Below are 17337 nucleotides of genomic sequence, written 5' to 3' on the forward strand. Positions count from 1 at the left end.
TAGGTGGGGGGGAAATAAAAAATTGTACAAAAGACATTTTTGTGCTCAGTTTCTTTGTCTTCTCATCAAATAAATGGAATGGATGTCAAAATTTAAAATTTCATCAAATGAAATCACTACTTGTTCATTTTTAGGAAAAATTTAATAATGAAATGAATTATTTTGAACAGATCTGGATTAATCAGCAACTTGATTGGTGAAAAGTCAGTCACACAGAGATGGGAGGTAAGGAATATTTTTGTATGACTAAGTCCTTCTATCAGTCAGAAGTTATTTGATTGAAATGTTGTAATTCTGTTAGATAATAGAGATTGTCAAATAAAGCAGGATTTCATATAAATTGCATAACTGTCCTGAGAAATTTTGGCAGTAAGATTTATAAGGATGTTTTATGCAAAGTTAATTGATATAACTCTATATTAGCAAATTTTACAAACTTGCACAATCATGCAATATTATGTTTTATCACTATGGTTATGTGTAGTATGGTGTTAAATGGGATAAAATTGTTGGAAAACACATCTGATAGAAATAATATAATATTTTGTTACTCCTTTTCAAGATAGGGTTGTTAAACTTTCCATTCACAGAGAGGGGAGATAAACAACTTCCAGTATCTGATGCACCTTAACACGCTCGCCGGGCGATCCTACAATGACCTTATGCAGTATCCGATGTTCCCCTGGATTGTAGCTGATTATGATTCAGAGGTAGGACTATAGAAGACTTACTCGGTGCTATTTAGTTTTGGATAGTCTGTAGAAACAGAGGAACCCCAACTTATAAAATGACTCAAATTTCATCGTAGCATATATTTATTTTATGGAACAACTCAAATTCTTCATGTTGCTTGATAAAAATGAGGAGACATTTATTTGTTTAACTATATTACTCCAATTGGTTAGAAACAGGAGTTTATCCCATGCTGATCAGGGTTATCATATGGTTGCTATGGAATGATAACTCTGTCTTGTACTTGGGTAGGGACCCACTACTTGTACAGCTCAAATGAGCTATACAATCAATACATGCTCTCATACCCATCATCAAGACAAGACCCATGTCAGATTCCATTACAACTTTGTATTTCATCTACAGGAACTGGACCTGTACAAATCTGAGACATTCCGCGATCTGTCCAAACCAATGGGGGCCCAGACACCTGAACGACTTAAACAGTTCAAGAAACGATACCAGGACTGGGACGACCCTCAAGGTCAGTGGTTCAACTTGTTGAAATCACAGTCAAGATTTAGTGTATTGAAGAAGCTGGATTATGTGTAGGCATTCATGTCAAGACATTTCTTACAAACTTACCTAATCATTTCTATTGACCATATTTTATTTCCTGTGTACAGGTGAGACTCCGCCTTACCATTATGGGACCCACTACTCGTCAGCCATGATTGTAGCTTCTTATCTCCTCAGGATGGAACCTTTTACTCAGCATTTCCTAAGTCTCCAGGTAAGACTAACATAATGATAATGTAATATCCATTACATTTAAAAATTTGAAAAGAATCTTTTGTATATTGTGCTGTTGAAAAGATATGTACTTGGGAAATGGGACTAAATCATGTACCACGTGATACCCGATGACATTTGTGGGGACTAGCATCTCCAGTGGTGAATGAACGTAACTCTGTGTACTCTTTCCACTTAAATGACTTTAGCATGGGCTATCATCTTTTACCGCCATTCCATCACTAATAGAAACAATAGTCCCGCACAAACGTTATCAGGTATCATGTGGTACGTGAATTGTTTAATTCCATTCCATGGTTGTGGGGAAGGATTTTTGGCTGGGAGAATTAAATTATACTCTGTAGTGGTGGAAATGACTCCAGAATAATGAGGTTATTTATGATTTTTCGGTTGCCAGGGAGGACACTTTGATTTAGCTGACAGAATGTTCCACAGCGTCAAAGAAAACTGGCTATCAGCTTCCAAAAACAACATGGCCGATGTTAAGGAACTCATCCCGGAGTTCTTTTATCTACCAGAATTCTTGAAAAACTCAAACAATTTTGATCTTGGTAAGTATATATAAATATGTATTGTTGGTAACATTTGTTTGTCATGATACCTGATTTCTTGTGAACTGGTTAGCCCACCAATTGATTGATTTAATGTAGTATTCATAAAGAAATAAAAAAATATTTTCATTCTGTATTGAATAGAATTGATGGTAAAAACTGAAAACAAAATGAGTGCAAAATAGAAAGAAAATACAACAACATATATTTAGATGGAGATTTATCATTTGTTATATCATTATTATGAAACCTTATTGTAGGAATGAAACAGAGTGGCGTACAGCTTGATGATGTGGTCCTCCCTCCTTGGGCGCGTGAGGATCCAAGGGAGTTTATCAGGGCTCACAGAGAGGTACAAGTTTTGTTGTATTCTGAGCTATTAAATGTTTAAAATCAAAGAAGATTAAAAGAATATAAGTATCTACTGCTTTGAAAAGATGAACTTGATAAAGATACAATAATAAAACGTTTATTGTATTTTAAAACTTGTTCAGTATTATATATACCAAATGGTAATGCTATATCCCAAAGAGGATATCAGACCTACGGGGTCACTTGTCCGCATATGTAGGCTGTATTCTGGATATCCATTTTCCACATCAGGCATGTGCTCTCAATACTCTCTCACGTTCAGTTGGGGAATTGTACCTCAGCTATCTTGGTGAAAGGTGAGTGTGTACTATACCACTTCATTTAGGATAATGGGTAATCTTGAAAAATTACTGAAACAATTGAAACTTTCTTTCAGGCTCTGGAGAGTGATTATGTGAGTGCCCACCTTCACGAGTGGATAGATCTGATCTTTGGCTACAAACAGCTCGGCCAGCCAGCTATGGAGTCTATTAATGTGTTCCATCATCTCTTCTATGAGGGCAATGTTGACATCTATAGTATCGACGATCCTCTCAAGAAAAATGCAACCATAGGATTCATCAACAACTTTGGCCAGATTCCCAAGCAGGTAAGATTGGCAGTTATTTCCGCCCTATTAACATTTATTATAATATTGATTTTAGATAATACAGGTATATGATTTCATTTTGTTCTTTATGTTCCGGAATTGTTTTATAAAAAAAAGTGATAACCTTGATCTGATACTTTACTGAATTCTTTCACTAGATAACTTTTAAGGATATAAACCAACAATGTTTAATACTATTCAAGAATATAATATACATTTACTGAAATAAAGCAGGAAATAAAAATAAATAATTCTTTTTCAGCTTTTTAAGAGACCCCATCCTCAAAAGCGACTGAATATTAAAATGTTAGATCCCATCCCTATGGGCTCGATACCTGCAGCCATGGCAGAGAAGTTATTCTTTCATAACGTTGACAACCTACGACCTACAAAACAGACTATTAAAGGTAAAACTTTAATCTCTCTATGTCCAGTTTTCTGATGGAAAATTTGGACTTATCTCAGGAAAATTAAAATTTCTGAAATTAAAACTTTTTGATATGGATGTCAATTTCTTAAAATTTCATGAATTTTTTTTTTACCACACCAATATTCTATGAAATTTCAAAAATATCCCTGCAAAAATTACCAAATAAAGGGTATGTTCCAGAAAGAAGAATTTTTATTTTCCAACATTTTGGGAAAACAGCGGGAAATATTTGTCCTGTATACACGAAATATACGTTTAGAGGTAGTCTGTCCCATATATGGGGTCCTGACCAATCAGATTAGAGTATTGTTAGCGGTTGGAATATGGGTATGACCATTCTAGCTTTGCACATCTCACGGCCTCGTATCATCGTATTTAATTAAGTCTACGTTTAACATGTCTATAGAGGACTAAACTTGTTTATTGTATCTTTGATTATAGTACTGATATTAGCAACTGTTATCAACCTTGATCACTTTATACTTGACAGAGTTGAAGAGTGCTGTAGGTCAGATCACTCAGCATGAGAAGTATGTGTTGGCTGTGGAACAGAACAAAGTCCTCATCCCTCCGGCGTACAACAGATATCTGGCCTGGGGATTCGCTGATCAGAGTGTCCGCATCGGAAACTACGAGTCAGAAAAGGTAAAAAGTATTTTCAATTACAAGGTGATAACCTCAATTACGTCATGTTCAGTTTACACAAACAAAATGTCATGATCTGAATTCAGATAAAATTCAGATCAATATTGAGTCCAAATTCTTTAACCTGAATTTACATGAAGACATTTTAAGGAATAACCATATGTAATTTAAATCAAAGTTACTTTATCATATTTATGAATTCAAACATTTTGTACTTGTTAATGAGTTCAGCTGCTCACTTAAGTTAATGTTATTTCTACAGGCCATTAGTGTGTACGAGTCTCTAGACAATGGTGAAATTCTGTGTTCCACATGTCCTAACGGCAAGATCTTCATCACGGGAGGAACCAGCTGTGTAAGTGTCAATTTACAATCTGACAAGTTAGACACTGAAAAGAAATTATCATGATCATGAAGTTGTACAATCATGTAATTGCTACATGCAATAATGCATGTGATTACTATTGTAATGACATATAGAAAATTAGATTAGTGATATTATACTTGAGTGCCAAATTTCATGTGTGTAAAGCACTATAATGAAATTATTGTTGAAATATTTGCATTAACAGTATGCTTCTTATTCAGTATTACCTCTTGCCATATGGAAAAAAGAGAATAGAAGTTGACAAAATACTGGTATACCACAAAAGCTAATGTAATGTAACGTAATGTAAAAATGAATTTACTTGTTCATGAAGTTACAATAATTGCTTTGTATTGTAATAGGTTGTGAATGTATGGGAGAATCGACCAAAGGAGAAAAAAGTGGTGCTAAAACAGCCATTGTTTGGTCACCTGGAGACAGTCACATGTCTAGCCTCATCCCAGGCCTACAACGTCATTGTCAGTGGATCTCGAGATCGCTGTTGTATTATCTGGGACCTCAGTCGTCTACAATATGTCCGACAGCTACGGGGGCATTCAGCACCAGTAGCCGCAGTCTGTATTAACGAACTCACGGTATGAGATAAGCCTATAGCTTTCTACTTTAAAGTTTTTTTTAGATTGTTGATTTTATTTTGTCATATTGATTCATCTACCAATAAGAATAGACAGCTACTTGACAGTCTTATTATATATGATGAACAACTGTACTTATGAAATGATGAATGTGATATTCAAAATTGCTTAAATCTGTATTGAAAGAACAACAGATTTCTAGCCATCTGAACTACGACACATTGTGTTGCCCATGTCTATCTAGTCCTATTATGATTCATGGGAACTCTTGGCTATAATTAACGACACATGAAGTTGAAATAAAAAGAAATGTAAGCGCATTTATGTAGCATCAACATTTAAGTCTGGTATTTGACACATGAAAATAAATAATTGCTGAAGTCACAGCAGAAGAGATTGACATTGACATGCTGGCTTTGACAGGGAGATATTGCTAGCTGTGCTGGAACCTATCTGTACGTGTGGTCTATCAACGGAGAGGAGATCGCCTGTGTTAACACAGCTACTCTTCGTAGTCAACAAATCCTGTGTCTGGCTATGTCCCAGGTAAGTTAGGCCAGAGTATCATGAGAAAAACCATCGACCTTATGGCAACTGTCCCACATTTTATGGTAATATATTCACTGCTACAATGACCTCAGTGTTCCATGTGAAAGTCATTCATTAAGTATTTTATCCACCATGTCACAGAAACACAGGAAGTCTGTCTGTCTGTCTTTGCATTTGTCACATCTATCTCCACTTTTGTCATACATTATAGAAGAGAGTTAAAGCTCCTGTCAAACTTTAGTAACATTAACACCTCTACTCACATCAACATTTTATCGTATTGTACTTTACAGATTATTGAGTGGGACAGTCGGAATGTGATCATGACAGGAAGTAGTGATGGTGTGGTTAGGGTAAGTGCTTAGACCAAAAAAATAATACGTCTGTTTAGGGTTATCCGACCGACCCTAATTTTTTACCCCCAGCCCTAATTTTTTTCTCAACTTTTCTACGAAAACAAAACTAAAAGTCAGGATTTCAATTTTAGAGTGAAAGACACAAAAAAAAAATCCCCGGACTTACCGACCCTATTTTTTTTTGCCAATGTAACCCTAAACAGACAAATTATTATTTTTTGGCCTTATAATAATGATCTTGCAGGGATGTTGACTGTGATGAATTTGGTCAGTCTAGTATAGCTCACAAGCCTACTATCATCGTCAAATCAGCATTTACCAATGGTACATCATCAGCCTTGTATTTTCATTCATTTACTAGCCCACTGCAAATTGAAAATCATCAGCGGCCCATCGTTTGTTGCGTGTAGATAATTATGGTAGAAACATTACAAAAAGAAACCTGTTATATATTTAAATACTAGCTCTGCTTTGAGGGTTAAATTTTACCTAATACTAACCTTTAATGTTTTATAGATGTGGTCTATTGAGTATGTACAAGTGCCAATTGAGAACAAAAATGAGAAGAGTGATGATCAATGTGTTATAACCCCTGTAGCAGAACAGAGAGAACCAATGGGGAGTGAAGGGGTCGACATTCCAAAGACATCACGAAAAGAATCGTGTGCAAGTTACTGTGATGCTAGGGCAGTGGTAGATAGACTGCGAGACTTTAAGGATCCTGATCTAACGGCTCGTGAAATAGAAATGGGTTCATCAGCAGAGAGTGAGAGTCATATTCCGTCACACTTACGAGACTCTCGATGTGATTTATTTCATGATGGAAGTGTTATTAGTACTGCGAGTAGTACAAGTGATATGTGCCGCGGTGACGATGTAGTAAGTACAGATGGTGTTGAGATAGACCCGGCTCTCGATGCCCTGGACACCATGATCGAATCAAACATCAGTGATACCCAGCTTCCATGTCAGTCAGAACCTTGTCTGGTTTCACTTACGGTGGACGGGATCAACTATAGCCAGAGTCAGCCCGATCTTAAGATGGGGGACGACAATAAGGAGTCTACGAGTCTATCCAAATCTGCTTCATCGGATTTTGAGGTGATACCAGACAATGAAGTAAAAAATTCACCAAAAACGATGGAAGATCTGCTGAAAAAGAAGCCAAGGAAACGAAATGCATTACGTGAAGGTAATTAAACAAGTAGGAGGCAGAACTCCTTTCCCTACATCTGTCTATTGTATCGTTAGCTCACTTGCTCCGAAGGACCAAAGTGAGCTGATGCCATACCGTCCGTCGTCCGTCTGTCCATCATCAATTTGGCTGTTTCCATATAACGACTTCTTCTCTGAAACTAAGCATGGAATAGCACTCATAATGTAATGGTAGCATTCTTTTAGGGTGGGGATTCAAAATTGTAGAAATGATGGGGCTGACCCCTCTTGGGCCTGAGGGCGAGATCAAAAGGGGTCAATTTGGCTATTTCCATATTAACGACTTCTTATCTGAAACTAAGCATGGGATATCACTCATAATGCAATGGAAGCATCCTAATAGGGTGGGGATTCATGTTTGTGCAAATGATAGGTCTGACCCCTGGAGCGCCTGAGGGGCGAGGTCAAAAAGGGTCAATTTGGCTATTTATATATAAACGACTTCTTATCCAAAACTAAGTATGAGATAGTACCCATAATGCAATGGAAGGATAATTATAGGGTGGGGATTCAAAATTATACAATTGATGGAGCTGACCCCTCGCGAGCCTGAGGGATGGGGTCAAAAGTGGTCAATTTGGCTATTTTCATATAAATTAACTCTTCTGTGCAACTGAGAATGAGAGAGCACTAATAATGCAACAGTAGCATCCTTATCCTTATCTTTATCCTTTTCATACAAATTACTTCCTCTCTGAAACTAGGTATTGGATAGCATATTTGTATGGTATCTATAGCATCATTATATGTTTGGGATTCAAAATTAAACAAATTGTGGGGTCAATTTGTCTTTGTGATTTTTGAATCACTAATTACTAAATCACAGAATTACTAAAACAAAACAAAAAACAGGTGAGCGATACAGACCCTCTGGGCCTCTTGTTATTCTTTTGTCTGCCAAGTAATCAAAATGATTCTTTACTAATAAGTATTAAGACATCCTATTGGTAAATAGAGAGCAGTCGTTATAGTCAAGTGCTCTTTATACATTATATTGTGTTAAAAATTACCACGTGGGTTCTCACGAAATTGTATTTTTTCTGACCGTTTGAAATGCTACGAAGCTGAACAAATGTGGTAACATTGCAGGTTTCAGATGGCAGCGACAGCTTGTGTTTAGAAGTAAACTTACAATGCACACAGCCTACGAACGCAAAGACAATAAAGATCCTGCTGCTGTTACTGCTATTGCAGTGTCAAAGTAAGTCATGGATTATCTCCCTTCTTCAGAGTCAAGAATTCGTTACTTTACAAATCAGTGGCTTTCTCTTTCAATTGTTCAATTCTATGATTTCCTGAACAAACACTGAGCAAATACTGAATAGGTTAGCTTCACCTAGAAAATGTTGCAGAGGATGGATGAAAAATTATTATCAATTATAAGAATTCGTGCTGTTATGATATTCAAGTACGCCTAATAGTCCTAACAATATCTTCAAAAGACGATAAGAGCATCCTGATAAGCTATGTATTTGCAAATTGTTTTATTTTCCATTTTCTAGGGACCACAAGACAGTGTATGTTGGTGACGCCAAAGGCCGAATCTTCAGCTGGACAGTAACTGACCAACCCGGCAAGGTAGTAGCTGACCATTGGATGAAGGATGATGGTGCGGAGACCTGTCCAACGTGTAACGTTCGCTTCTCCTTTGCAGAACGCAGACACCACTGTCGCAACTGTGGACAGGTCTTCTGCTCCAGGTTGGAACATAGCATGTTTTAATAGTAGAATGGTCTAAGGGTGCAATCTGGGAGTGAAAAGCCAATTATATCTTCAAAAAAAATTTAAAGCTGAACCTCGTTATTTAAAATTCAACATTTAAAGTTAAATTATTTAGAATATTTACTGTGATGCTAATTTCACCAAGGAACAAAGAAACACTTCATATTACATAAGCTAGGTGTTTCAGCTGAACAATTTGAGCTGTACATGTACTGTATTCAATCCAATAAGCATTTATAGGGAGGGTGTACTTACAGGGACACAAGTGCTGTTTGGTTAAATGCAGTACAAGATATTGAGGTTCAACTGCACTTACAAGATAATGGAAAAGTAATCTACTGATGCGCTTCATCATTATTCAAAAGGAATATTATTTAACTTCAGTAACGTTAACACACAGAGTAAACAAACTCTGTTTTTATGCACTCTCTGATCACATTGTATCAAAAGTTATTGGAATTGTATGTTAGAGTTAATATTAGAATGATAAAGTGTTCATACAGATGATATAGATTTTATCATACTTTTGTGTTTAACTCATTCAGCCCTGAAGACATATTTTAAACTCTTCTGATCCAAAGTCTAGAACAGTTCATTATGACTTTCAGGTGTGAATGAGTGAAGGGTGTTGTTTTTGAGTAGTTAAAAAAAAATAGATTTATCACAAATATAGACTCTACCATTATAACATTACTTTTACTTTTGATCTTTACATTTACAAAATTTCAATTCCGACCGTCTCCCTATATAATCTATGTAGCAAAACCCCAGATAGCTCGAAAAGCTATTCGTCGAATACCTCTTATTCCTCGAACAGAAATATGTCCCCATTTCATCAAATACATAGTATTTACCCATGTATTCGTCGGACAGGTGTTCAGCCCTTGAGATTTTTTTACCTGTGTCACACCTGACTGCACCGACCGACATGGATAATTGCTCACGATCTTGTGTTTATACAGTTGGCATGTCGAGCCTTTAGGTAATTAAGAGATTAACGGTGTCATTATTACCTACACGTACCTACACGATCGCAAGTCGTTGTTTGACGCTTACTTTATTTGAATATTTCAACAGGCTAACACAATGTTATTTATCAAAAGATGTAAACAATATCAAACGATATATGCAAAGTACATTTTATCAGTGCGTTCCATATCACGTAAATTGTATTTTGTAACTTTACTCGTAAAGACATGTAACCCAACGTTACGCTTTTACTAAAAAGACATCTATAAAGATCATTTCTTATGTCCGTAAATATGCTGGTTAATAACTTTATTGTGAGTATATATTTTGTAAATGTTTTAAATGATTTATGATAATTAAATAATAGAAATGTACTCCTTGTTGACCAATATGGATTCTACATTGACCTAGATGACAATCGCTTACTCTGTTGTGAATGATTTAGGGCTTTCTTGTTAGCTTTTTCAAACGCTAAATTTATGTTATACATTTTTTTTGCAACTTGATATTGCTATCAATAAAACACTTAAATAAAGAAATCCAAAATGTTGAAAGATAGGGTAATTAAAATGTCATTGTCGTGCATTGTTTGTCATAGTTTGAGACCGGACATTTTGACTGTTGATCGTGACCAACCTCGGATGAGTCGAATACCCTGTATTCCTCGAACTATTGACATGGTCCCTTGCTGTTCGAGTTATAGGGGTGTTACTGTATTCATGTACTGTGTATAAATATCTTAATGTATTTGTCCTGATTTATACATGTCCTTTATAGGCCATGGAATAGAAGTTGCACTTAGATTAGCACAATCACTACCTTGTCTGTATCCAATGGGACTAATTCATGTACCATGTGATACCTGACAAGGTGCGTGCGGGACTAATGTTTCTATTGGTGATGGAATGACATTAAAAGATGATATCCTGCGCTAGCGTCATGTCAGCAGAAAGATTACAAAGAGTTATGTTCCATCACTACTGTAGATGCAAGTCCTTCACAAACGTTATCAGGTATCACGTGGTACGTGAATTAGTGCCATGGCGTTCATACTACGTTTACCATTTATGCATTAAAACCACTATTCAACCCCTATGGAATACATGTGTTGCTAGACAAATTACTCATTGTGAACATAAAAGATTCAAATTTTACTTGAGTTAGTCTATAAACTTTCTATTAATAATTTGAATTTTGACCTTGTTTTCAGATGTAGTAAGTACGAGACAGAGATCAGACGACTTAGGATTCTTCGACCAGTACGTGTATGCCAAGCATGCTATAATATTATCAAAGCCCAGCAGGCTGCCACAGACACCATCACTCATAACAAATCATAAGGCTCATTAGGCCAGAACCATTATGACCATTATGTGCAATTCATCACGCCTTCATCAGGCCACAAATGTAGTTCATATTGATACTTTTATATACAGTAAGTCTTCAGATAGGCCTTCAAGCTTAGGCTTTACCAATTTGTGTGACAGTGTCTACAAGCTGGGTGATATCATATTCAGGTGTGAAAGTGTCGGCCAAATATGCAAGTTTCGTCTATGCCTTTGGTGTCAAGCCTGAAGTCTTCGGTTAAATCTGTGATTCATCTTGTGTTTTCTACAGATAAGGCTTCATCCACATTCAGAAGTCGTGTATAGTCGTTTAAATCGGCGATACTTACAGATCTCTGAGTAATCCTTATTGCTTACTTGTTTAGTCTTTGTGGGCACTTAATAAATTTTAAGTGATATCTACTATTGCAAGTCGTTGGCTACATAAATCAAAGGCCTGGTTGATGAGTTAAAGACTTCCAGTGTACACTTTATAGACCATGTTGGGACAAAATTTTGAAAGATTATAAATGACAATGTCATTTGTACTTCAATAGCTAAAGTTGGCTAGAATATCTTGATTTGACGTTTTAAGTGAGGTATCAATACCACTGCCTGATCTGTTCATGATATGTTATGAAAGGAGAAATCAGGGAATTCAGACAGAAGAAACTAGGAAATTCAGAGGAAAAAAACGATTTTTGTATTGAATGCTAAGACCGTTTTTCCATATTCTTCACATTTTTAGTAATTTGGAAGGTCACAGAATATTTAAAAAGAAATAGATTTCAAAGGCATGGTGAAATAGTTGCCAAAATCAACCCAGACTTTATATTGAGTTAGGCGTTGGATGGATTCAAAGTATCTGTCAACAAATATTCTATTATTATGATAATCTTTAATTACATTATTGTATACATGTTCTAGAAGTATGAAAAAATGAGATTAGCCGTTATAAACTTGTTATATCACGCACATTTGTTGATGGATTAGAAATGGAGAAAACCATTGTAGTAAAATGAGAACCATTTTAGATTGTGTTGTATTGAACTTTCTAGTGTATCATAAAGCCATTCCTGTACTATATCACATGATCAACCGTCTCATTCCACTACAGGGTATTTCTCAATGTGCAATACATCATTTATCTCTGCTGGAATATTGTATGCTTCACATTCCCAGGCCGTCTTCAGCCATTTTGTTTCTACTTTTTAAACCTAGTAGTTAGGGTTTTGCTACCAAAATTACCAACAGATTTTTGGTAGTTGACTTCTTGTTTATTTATAAGCTTTGTTTCTGGAAAAAAAATACCAACCATACATTTTGTACTCCATGGATTTATAATTTAGGAGTTGTGCATTTGTGAGTTTCAAATTGCTTATATTTTTGTTTGGCTAAAAAGTCATGGATATCTATAGGTTTGTGTTTGTGTATGTTAAGATACTAGTTTTGCTAAAGTTGGATTAGAAAGATTTGTCCACATGTCTGGTTACAAGTATACCATGGTTGATGTTTTAGTATAGCTAGGTGTGCAGTGAAAATGGTTTGTTTCATCTTAGCAATGGTTAATATGACCTAGATAGGTAAAAGGTGAAAAAAATACACACACTAATGGTTTATATAGCCAAACAAAAAGTAGAGTTGTAGCTATGCATCCCAAATGATAAGAACTTATTGTCAAAGTTTAGGTAGAACTCTTGGTCATTTTGGTAAAACATCCAGTTACACACATTGTAGTGGAGCTATACATTTTGAAACATTTTGTGTTTTAAAAAATAAATTGATTTGCACCAGAAATTGCCAGACGAGACAATTAGTTTCAACAAGGGTAGCATAGCTAAAACGTTGTCTGAATATAGAGTAGTATAAATAAGAGACCTTGTCAGGATTACAAAATATCCAAAGGTAGCGTAGATAGGAATAGACATCGCACAACAAGTAATGGAAGCACCAAGCTTAGGGTATTTAGATTTGATGTCTGAGTTAGACCAGACAAATATGTTGATGATCAAAATGATCTGTTATTGTGTTGTGATATCTTGTCTTTGTTAAGTCGTCTTTGGTGTGTAACTTAATAGGAACATTATAAAAGTTCTACAGAAGATTGGAGCTATAGTTTATTATGCAAGTTTTCAATCTTCATACTCAGTGACTGGTAGTAAAGTTTACTAAGGAAGATGGAACCAACAATACACATGATCATAATACATGTTGTGCTTGCCTGTATATATAACTGTATACATGTGGTGTAATTTGTCTGTATATCGCCACTTTTAAGTACTTCCGCACCAAAGCCAAGGTTGTATACCAGAGAATAGATAAATAAGTTATAAAGTTACCATTAACCATAGAGTTTTGTATCCAGCCATTTTGAAATGCAGAGTTATCTCCCCTTTTGATCAGGTACTTGCTGTTATGTCAGTTGTCTCCCCTTGGTAAGAGGTACTTCCTGTTATGTCATTAGTTTGCATGTGGAAAATTAAATTGACTCATTTTCTCTCAAATTTTGAACTTTTTCACAAAAATCAATGATAGATTATAACAATCAATACCTGCTTTCAAGAGTAGATAACTCTGTTTTATTTAATGGCGGAATAGAGATGTTTTGTTTCTGTCAATAGCTATCTGTGATATTTTATCTTTTCATGTTGTTGCCCCTGTATGTGATTGTCTATATAAGTTCACTAGTACATAAGATATATGTATAGTAGAGTGTACCGTCGGTCGCTGAAGCAGCCGCTATCCAATGTACAGAGACACCATAATGTATATGAAACTGTTACATGTTAAATTCCACTTCCATTAGTTGATTTCAAATGGTGTATGTATATAAATGATCACGTTGGTAAATATTTGCACTATAATGATATTGTTATACAGGTTTTAGCCTTTACCTGCTGTTTTTACTGTGCTGTTTTACAAACATGTCGTCATAGCAAACGTAGACCCTAGTATTCATGTTACAGTAAACCGTTTTATTTTTCACTTCAATTTAATTTTACGTTTATCACATGCAATTTGAATTTGGAAAAAAATCTTTAGGCATGAAAATGTGAAAATAACTTGCTGTAAAAAAGATTTGGTTTACATTACCATCAAGACAAAACAAAATTTTTCAACATGGACATGTAATCCTTCTAAAAATATGGTGATCATGTGTAAATTTGAGATTAATTTCATTATCTGCATAATTGTAACAAGGTTTGTTAATATATTCAAAAGTTGATTGAAATTTGTTGCTATTGTGTATAACTTTATTGTTTGGAAATAAATAAGCAGTGAATATCAAAGCTACAATGTTTGCATAAACCAAAATTTTATGAACTGGTAAGGGCATTTGTAAGGGTATTTATGTATTGGCATAAAAATTTAAGTTTATTGAATAATTACATGTAATACTGCTATTTCTAGTAGGTATATGGGTGATTCTGCACCATGTACAATAATTCTCCACAGAAAATTAAGTATCAGGAAGCAAACAGTTTAATTGCATTCAGCACATTTTAAAAGCAATTGGAGTTAGGTTACAATGTTGTTAAAGTAAACTTGATGGTTTTGAGTGAGGAGACATTATTCTATCTGTATCCTGCAATATAACTTTGGAGGAGACTCCTTGAATGGATTAAAATTGTCAAGTATCCAACATAAAAATTGCAAAGTATCCATGGTAAATATTGTAAAGTATCCATGGTAAAGATTGTCAAGTATCCATGGTAAAGATTGTCAAGTATCCACGGTAAAGATTGTCAAGTATCCATGGTAAAGATTGTCAAGTATCCATGGTAAAGATTGTCAAGTATCCATGGTAAAGATTGTCAAGTATCCATGGTAAAGATTGTCAAGTATCCATGGTAAAGATTGTCAAGTATCCATGGTAAAGATTGTCAAGTATCCATGGTAAAGATTGTCAAGTATCCATGGTAAAGATTGTCAAGTATCCATGGTAAAGATTGTCAAGTATCCATGGTAAAGATTGTCAAGTATCCATGGTAAAGATTGTCAAGTATCCATGGTAAAGATTGTCAAGTATCCATGGTAAAGATTGTCAAGTATCCATGGTAAAGATTGTCAAGTATCCATGGTAAAGATTGTCAAGTATCCATGGTAAAGATTGTATCCATGGTAAAGATTGTCAAGTATCCATGGTAAAGATTGTAAAGTATCCATGGTAAAGATTGTCAAGTATCCATGGTAAAGATTGTCAAGTATCCATGGTAAAGATTGTCAAGTATCCATGGTAAAGATTGTCAAGTATCCATGGTAAAGATTGTCAAGTATCCATGGTAAAGATTGTCAAGTATCCATGGTAAAGATTGTCAAGTATCCATGGTAAAGATTGTCAAGTATCCATGGTAAAGATTGTAAAGTATCCATGGTAAAGATTGTAAAGTATCCATGGTAAAGATTGTCAAGTATCCATGGTCAAGTATCCATGGTAAAGATTGTCAAGTATCCATGGTAAAGATTGTCAAGTATCCATGGTAAAGATTGTCAAGTATCCATGGTAAAGATTGTCAAGTATCCATGGTAAAGATTGTCAAGTATCCATGGTAAAGATTGTCAAGTATCCATGGTAAAGATTGTCAAGTATCCATGGTAAAGATTGTAAAGTATCCATGGTAAAGATTGTAAAGTATCCATGGTAAAGATTGTCAAGTATCCATGGTTTTATACCCTTCTGATAACTTCATACAAAACACTAGTGTTTATCCACATTGATATCATTACTTCTAACATAAAAATCTATTATATTACCCACATTGTAAGGAATCTCTCCCCATCAGTCTCCAGTATTGTTTCTGTTTTGAATTATATTGAAGCATTATGTTATGTTTTGTTAGTTTTAGAACTGAACCTATATAAAAATTGTCGTTCTGTTGTAAATAAAAGTGAAAGTACAGGTATGTTTGTTGAGGACAAGGAATTTAATTCTAATGATTAAGACATTTTAATGATTAAGAAAGAGTTGATAATTTAGTTAGACCAGTTACCTGGTATAGTAATCGAGGTTGATTATATAATTATCTATCATGAACAGTCGCTGATCTATTATTTATTGGTACTTGTACTAAACAATGCACTTTTATTATAGACCCATTGAAGGTGAAATATAGAAGTCTAATATGGTAATTTAAAATTCAGCAAAGATGAAATTTACCTAAAGCTGAAAATGTTTTTTGCTGAAGATTATATCTTTTTTTTACTTTGTTTGAAATTAATATGATATGGATCGATCAATATTCTTTAACACTTACACCAGACCTAAATATACTTTTGCACTAACAATCCTACACCAGACCATCTATCTGTCAGCATGTCTAAGTCAGGTGAAACTTGGCCACCTTGAAGGCTTAGCCTGGTTTGAGGCTATTACAAACGACAACACTATGAAACCTTACTGGCATTGCATAAAGAACGTGAATTTCTGTGTAAATTCTGTAGGGTAAAAATTATAAATATAAATATGTGAATTTTGAGATACCAACCTGAAGTGGGTAAAGTACAATTTACCATTGATTAGTCCCACCCTCCTTTGATGCTGGCGTGACAAAAATCATGTCAAAATATGTCCCAATGAAATCACAATCACCGGATGGTGGAACTAATCAACAGTAAATCGTCAATTTTGGTATCTCACAATGAACGTATATGTAATAAATGTCAATACAAGAAAACTCCAAACCATTGGATATAAGGAATTTGTATTCAACCTCTCAACTGAAACCCTTCTCTGGCTATGGATCAATATATTAATTTTGTGATTTTCTATTGGTGAATATCTTTCACTGCCAGTTTTTTTTTTCATGTGATGTGCAATAAAGAAAGAAATGTTCAAATGATGTTTTGATTTTTGATAGAGGCATAGTGTAGAGGAATTTTGCTTTAAATCAATAAATTGTAATTTTGTTTAGTGATTATTTGAAAACAATGTGATTTATTTTGTTCATGTCTAGTGAGGCGATGTTATACTATTGCTTGTTTAAGTTATGTCACATTAAATGTGTTAAATTCTTCAATGCATTCTTAAATTGTTGTACATTTTTTTGTATTACAATTAATATAATTACATGAACATGTAATTCTTCTTCCTAAATTTCAGTGTGTATTAATTGTTTTAATTGATATAAATGCAGTCTGTAGGAAAGTACCTGTTACAGTGCATTCA

The 17337-nt window shown here is 34.8% G+C and overlaps 1 protein-coding gene across 5 annotated transcripts in view; it reads left to right on the forward strand.

Moving 5' to 3' along the window:
- Nucleotides 1-15266, forward strand: part of LOC138323613 (WD repeat and FYVE domain-containing protein 3-like) — a 59501-nt gene extending 44235 nt beyond the window's left edge. For 4 of the 5 annotated variants that reach the window (XM_069268331.1, XM_069268332.1, XM_069268334.1 and 1 more), the window contains 17 exons: nucleotides 171-225; nucleotides 591-710; nucleotides 1099-1216; nucleotides 1359-1465; nucleotides 1883-2036; nucleotides 2297-2388; nucleotides 2785-2997; nucleotides 3260-3404; nucleotides 3918-4072; nucleotides 4335-4427; nucleotides 4802-5035; nucleotides 5459-5581; nucleotides 5878-5937; nucleotides 6457-7132; nucleotides 8245-8356; nucleotides 8658-8855; nucleotides 11057-15266. In XM_069268331.1, the coding sequence (XP_069124432.1) occupies nucleotides 171-225; nucleotides 591-710; nucleotides 1099-1216; nucleotides 1359-1465; nucleotides 1883-2036; nucleotides 2297-2388; nucleotides 2785-2997; nucleotides 3260-3404; nucleotides 3918-4072; nucleotides 4335-4427; nucleotides 4802-5035; nucleotides 5459-5581; nucleotides 5878-5937; nucleotides 6457-7132; nucleotides 8245-8356; nucleotides 8658-8855; nucleotides 11057-11186 (2785 nt within the window). In that variant the 3' untranslated portion in view covers nucleotides 11187-15266. The remainder of the gene's footprint in view (nucleotides 1-170; nucleotides 226-590; nucleotides 711-1098; nucleotides 1217-1358; nucleotides 1466-1882; nucleotides 2037-2296; nucleotides 2389-2784; nucleotides 2998-3259; nucleotides 3405-3917; nucleotides 4073-4334; nucleotides 4428-4801; nucleotides 5036-5458; nucleotides 5582-5877; nucleotides 5938-6456; nucleotides 7133-8244; nucleotides 8357-8657; nucleotides 8856-11056) is intronic. The other variant, XM_069268336.1, reaches the window with a different exon arrangement.
- Nucleotides 15267-17337: the final 2071 nt, after the last annotated feature.

The sequence above is a fragment of the Argopecten irradians genome, chromosome 5 (assembly GCF_041381155.1).
Source record: "Argopecten irradians isolate NY chromosome 5, Ai_NY, whole genome shotgun sequence".
Lineage (NCBI taxonomy): Eukaryota > Metazoa > Mollusca > Bivalvia > Pectinida > Pectinidae > Argopecten > Argopecten irradians.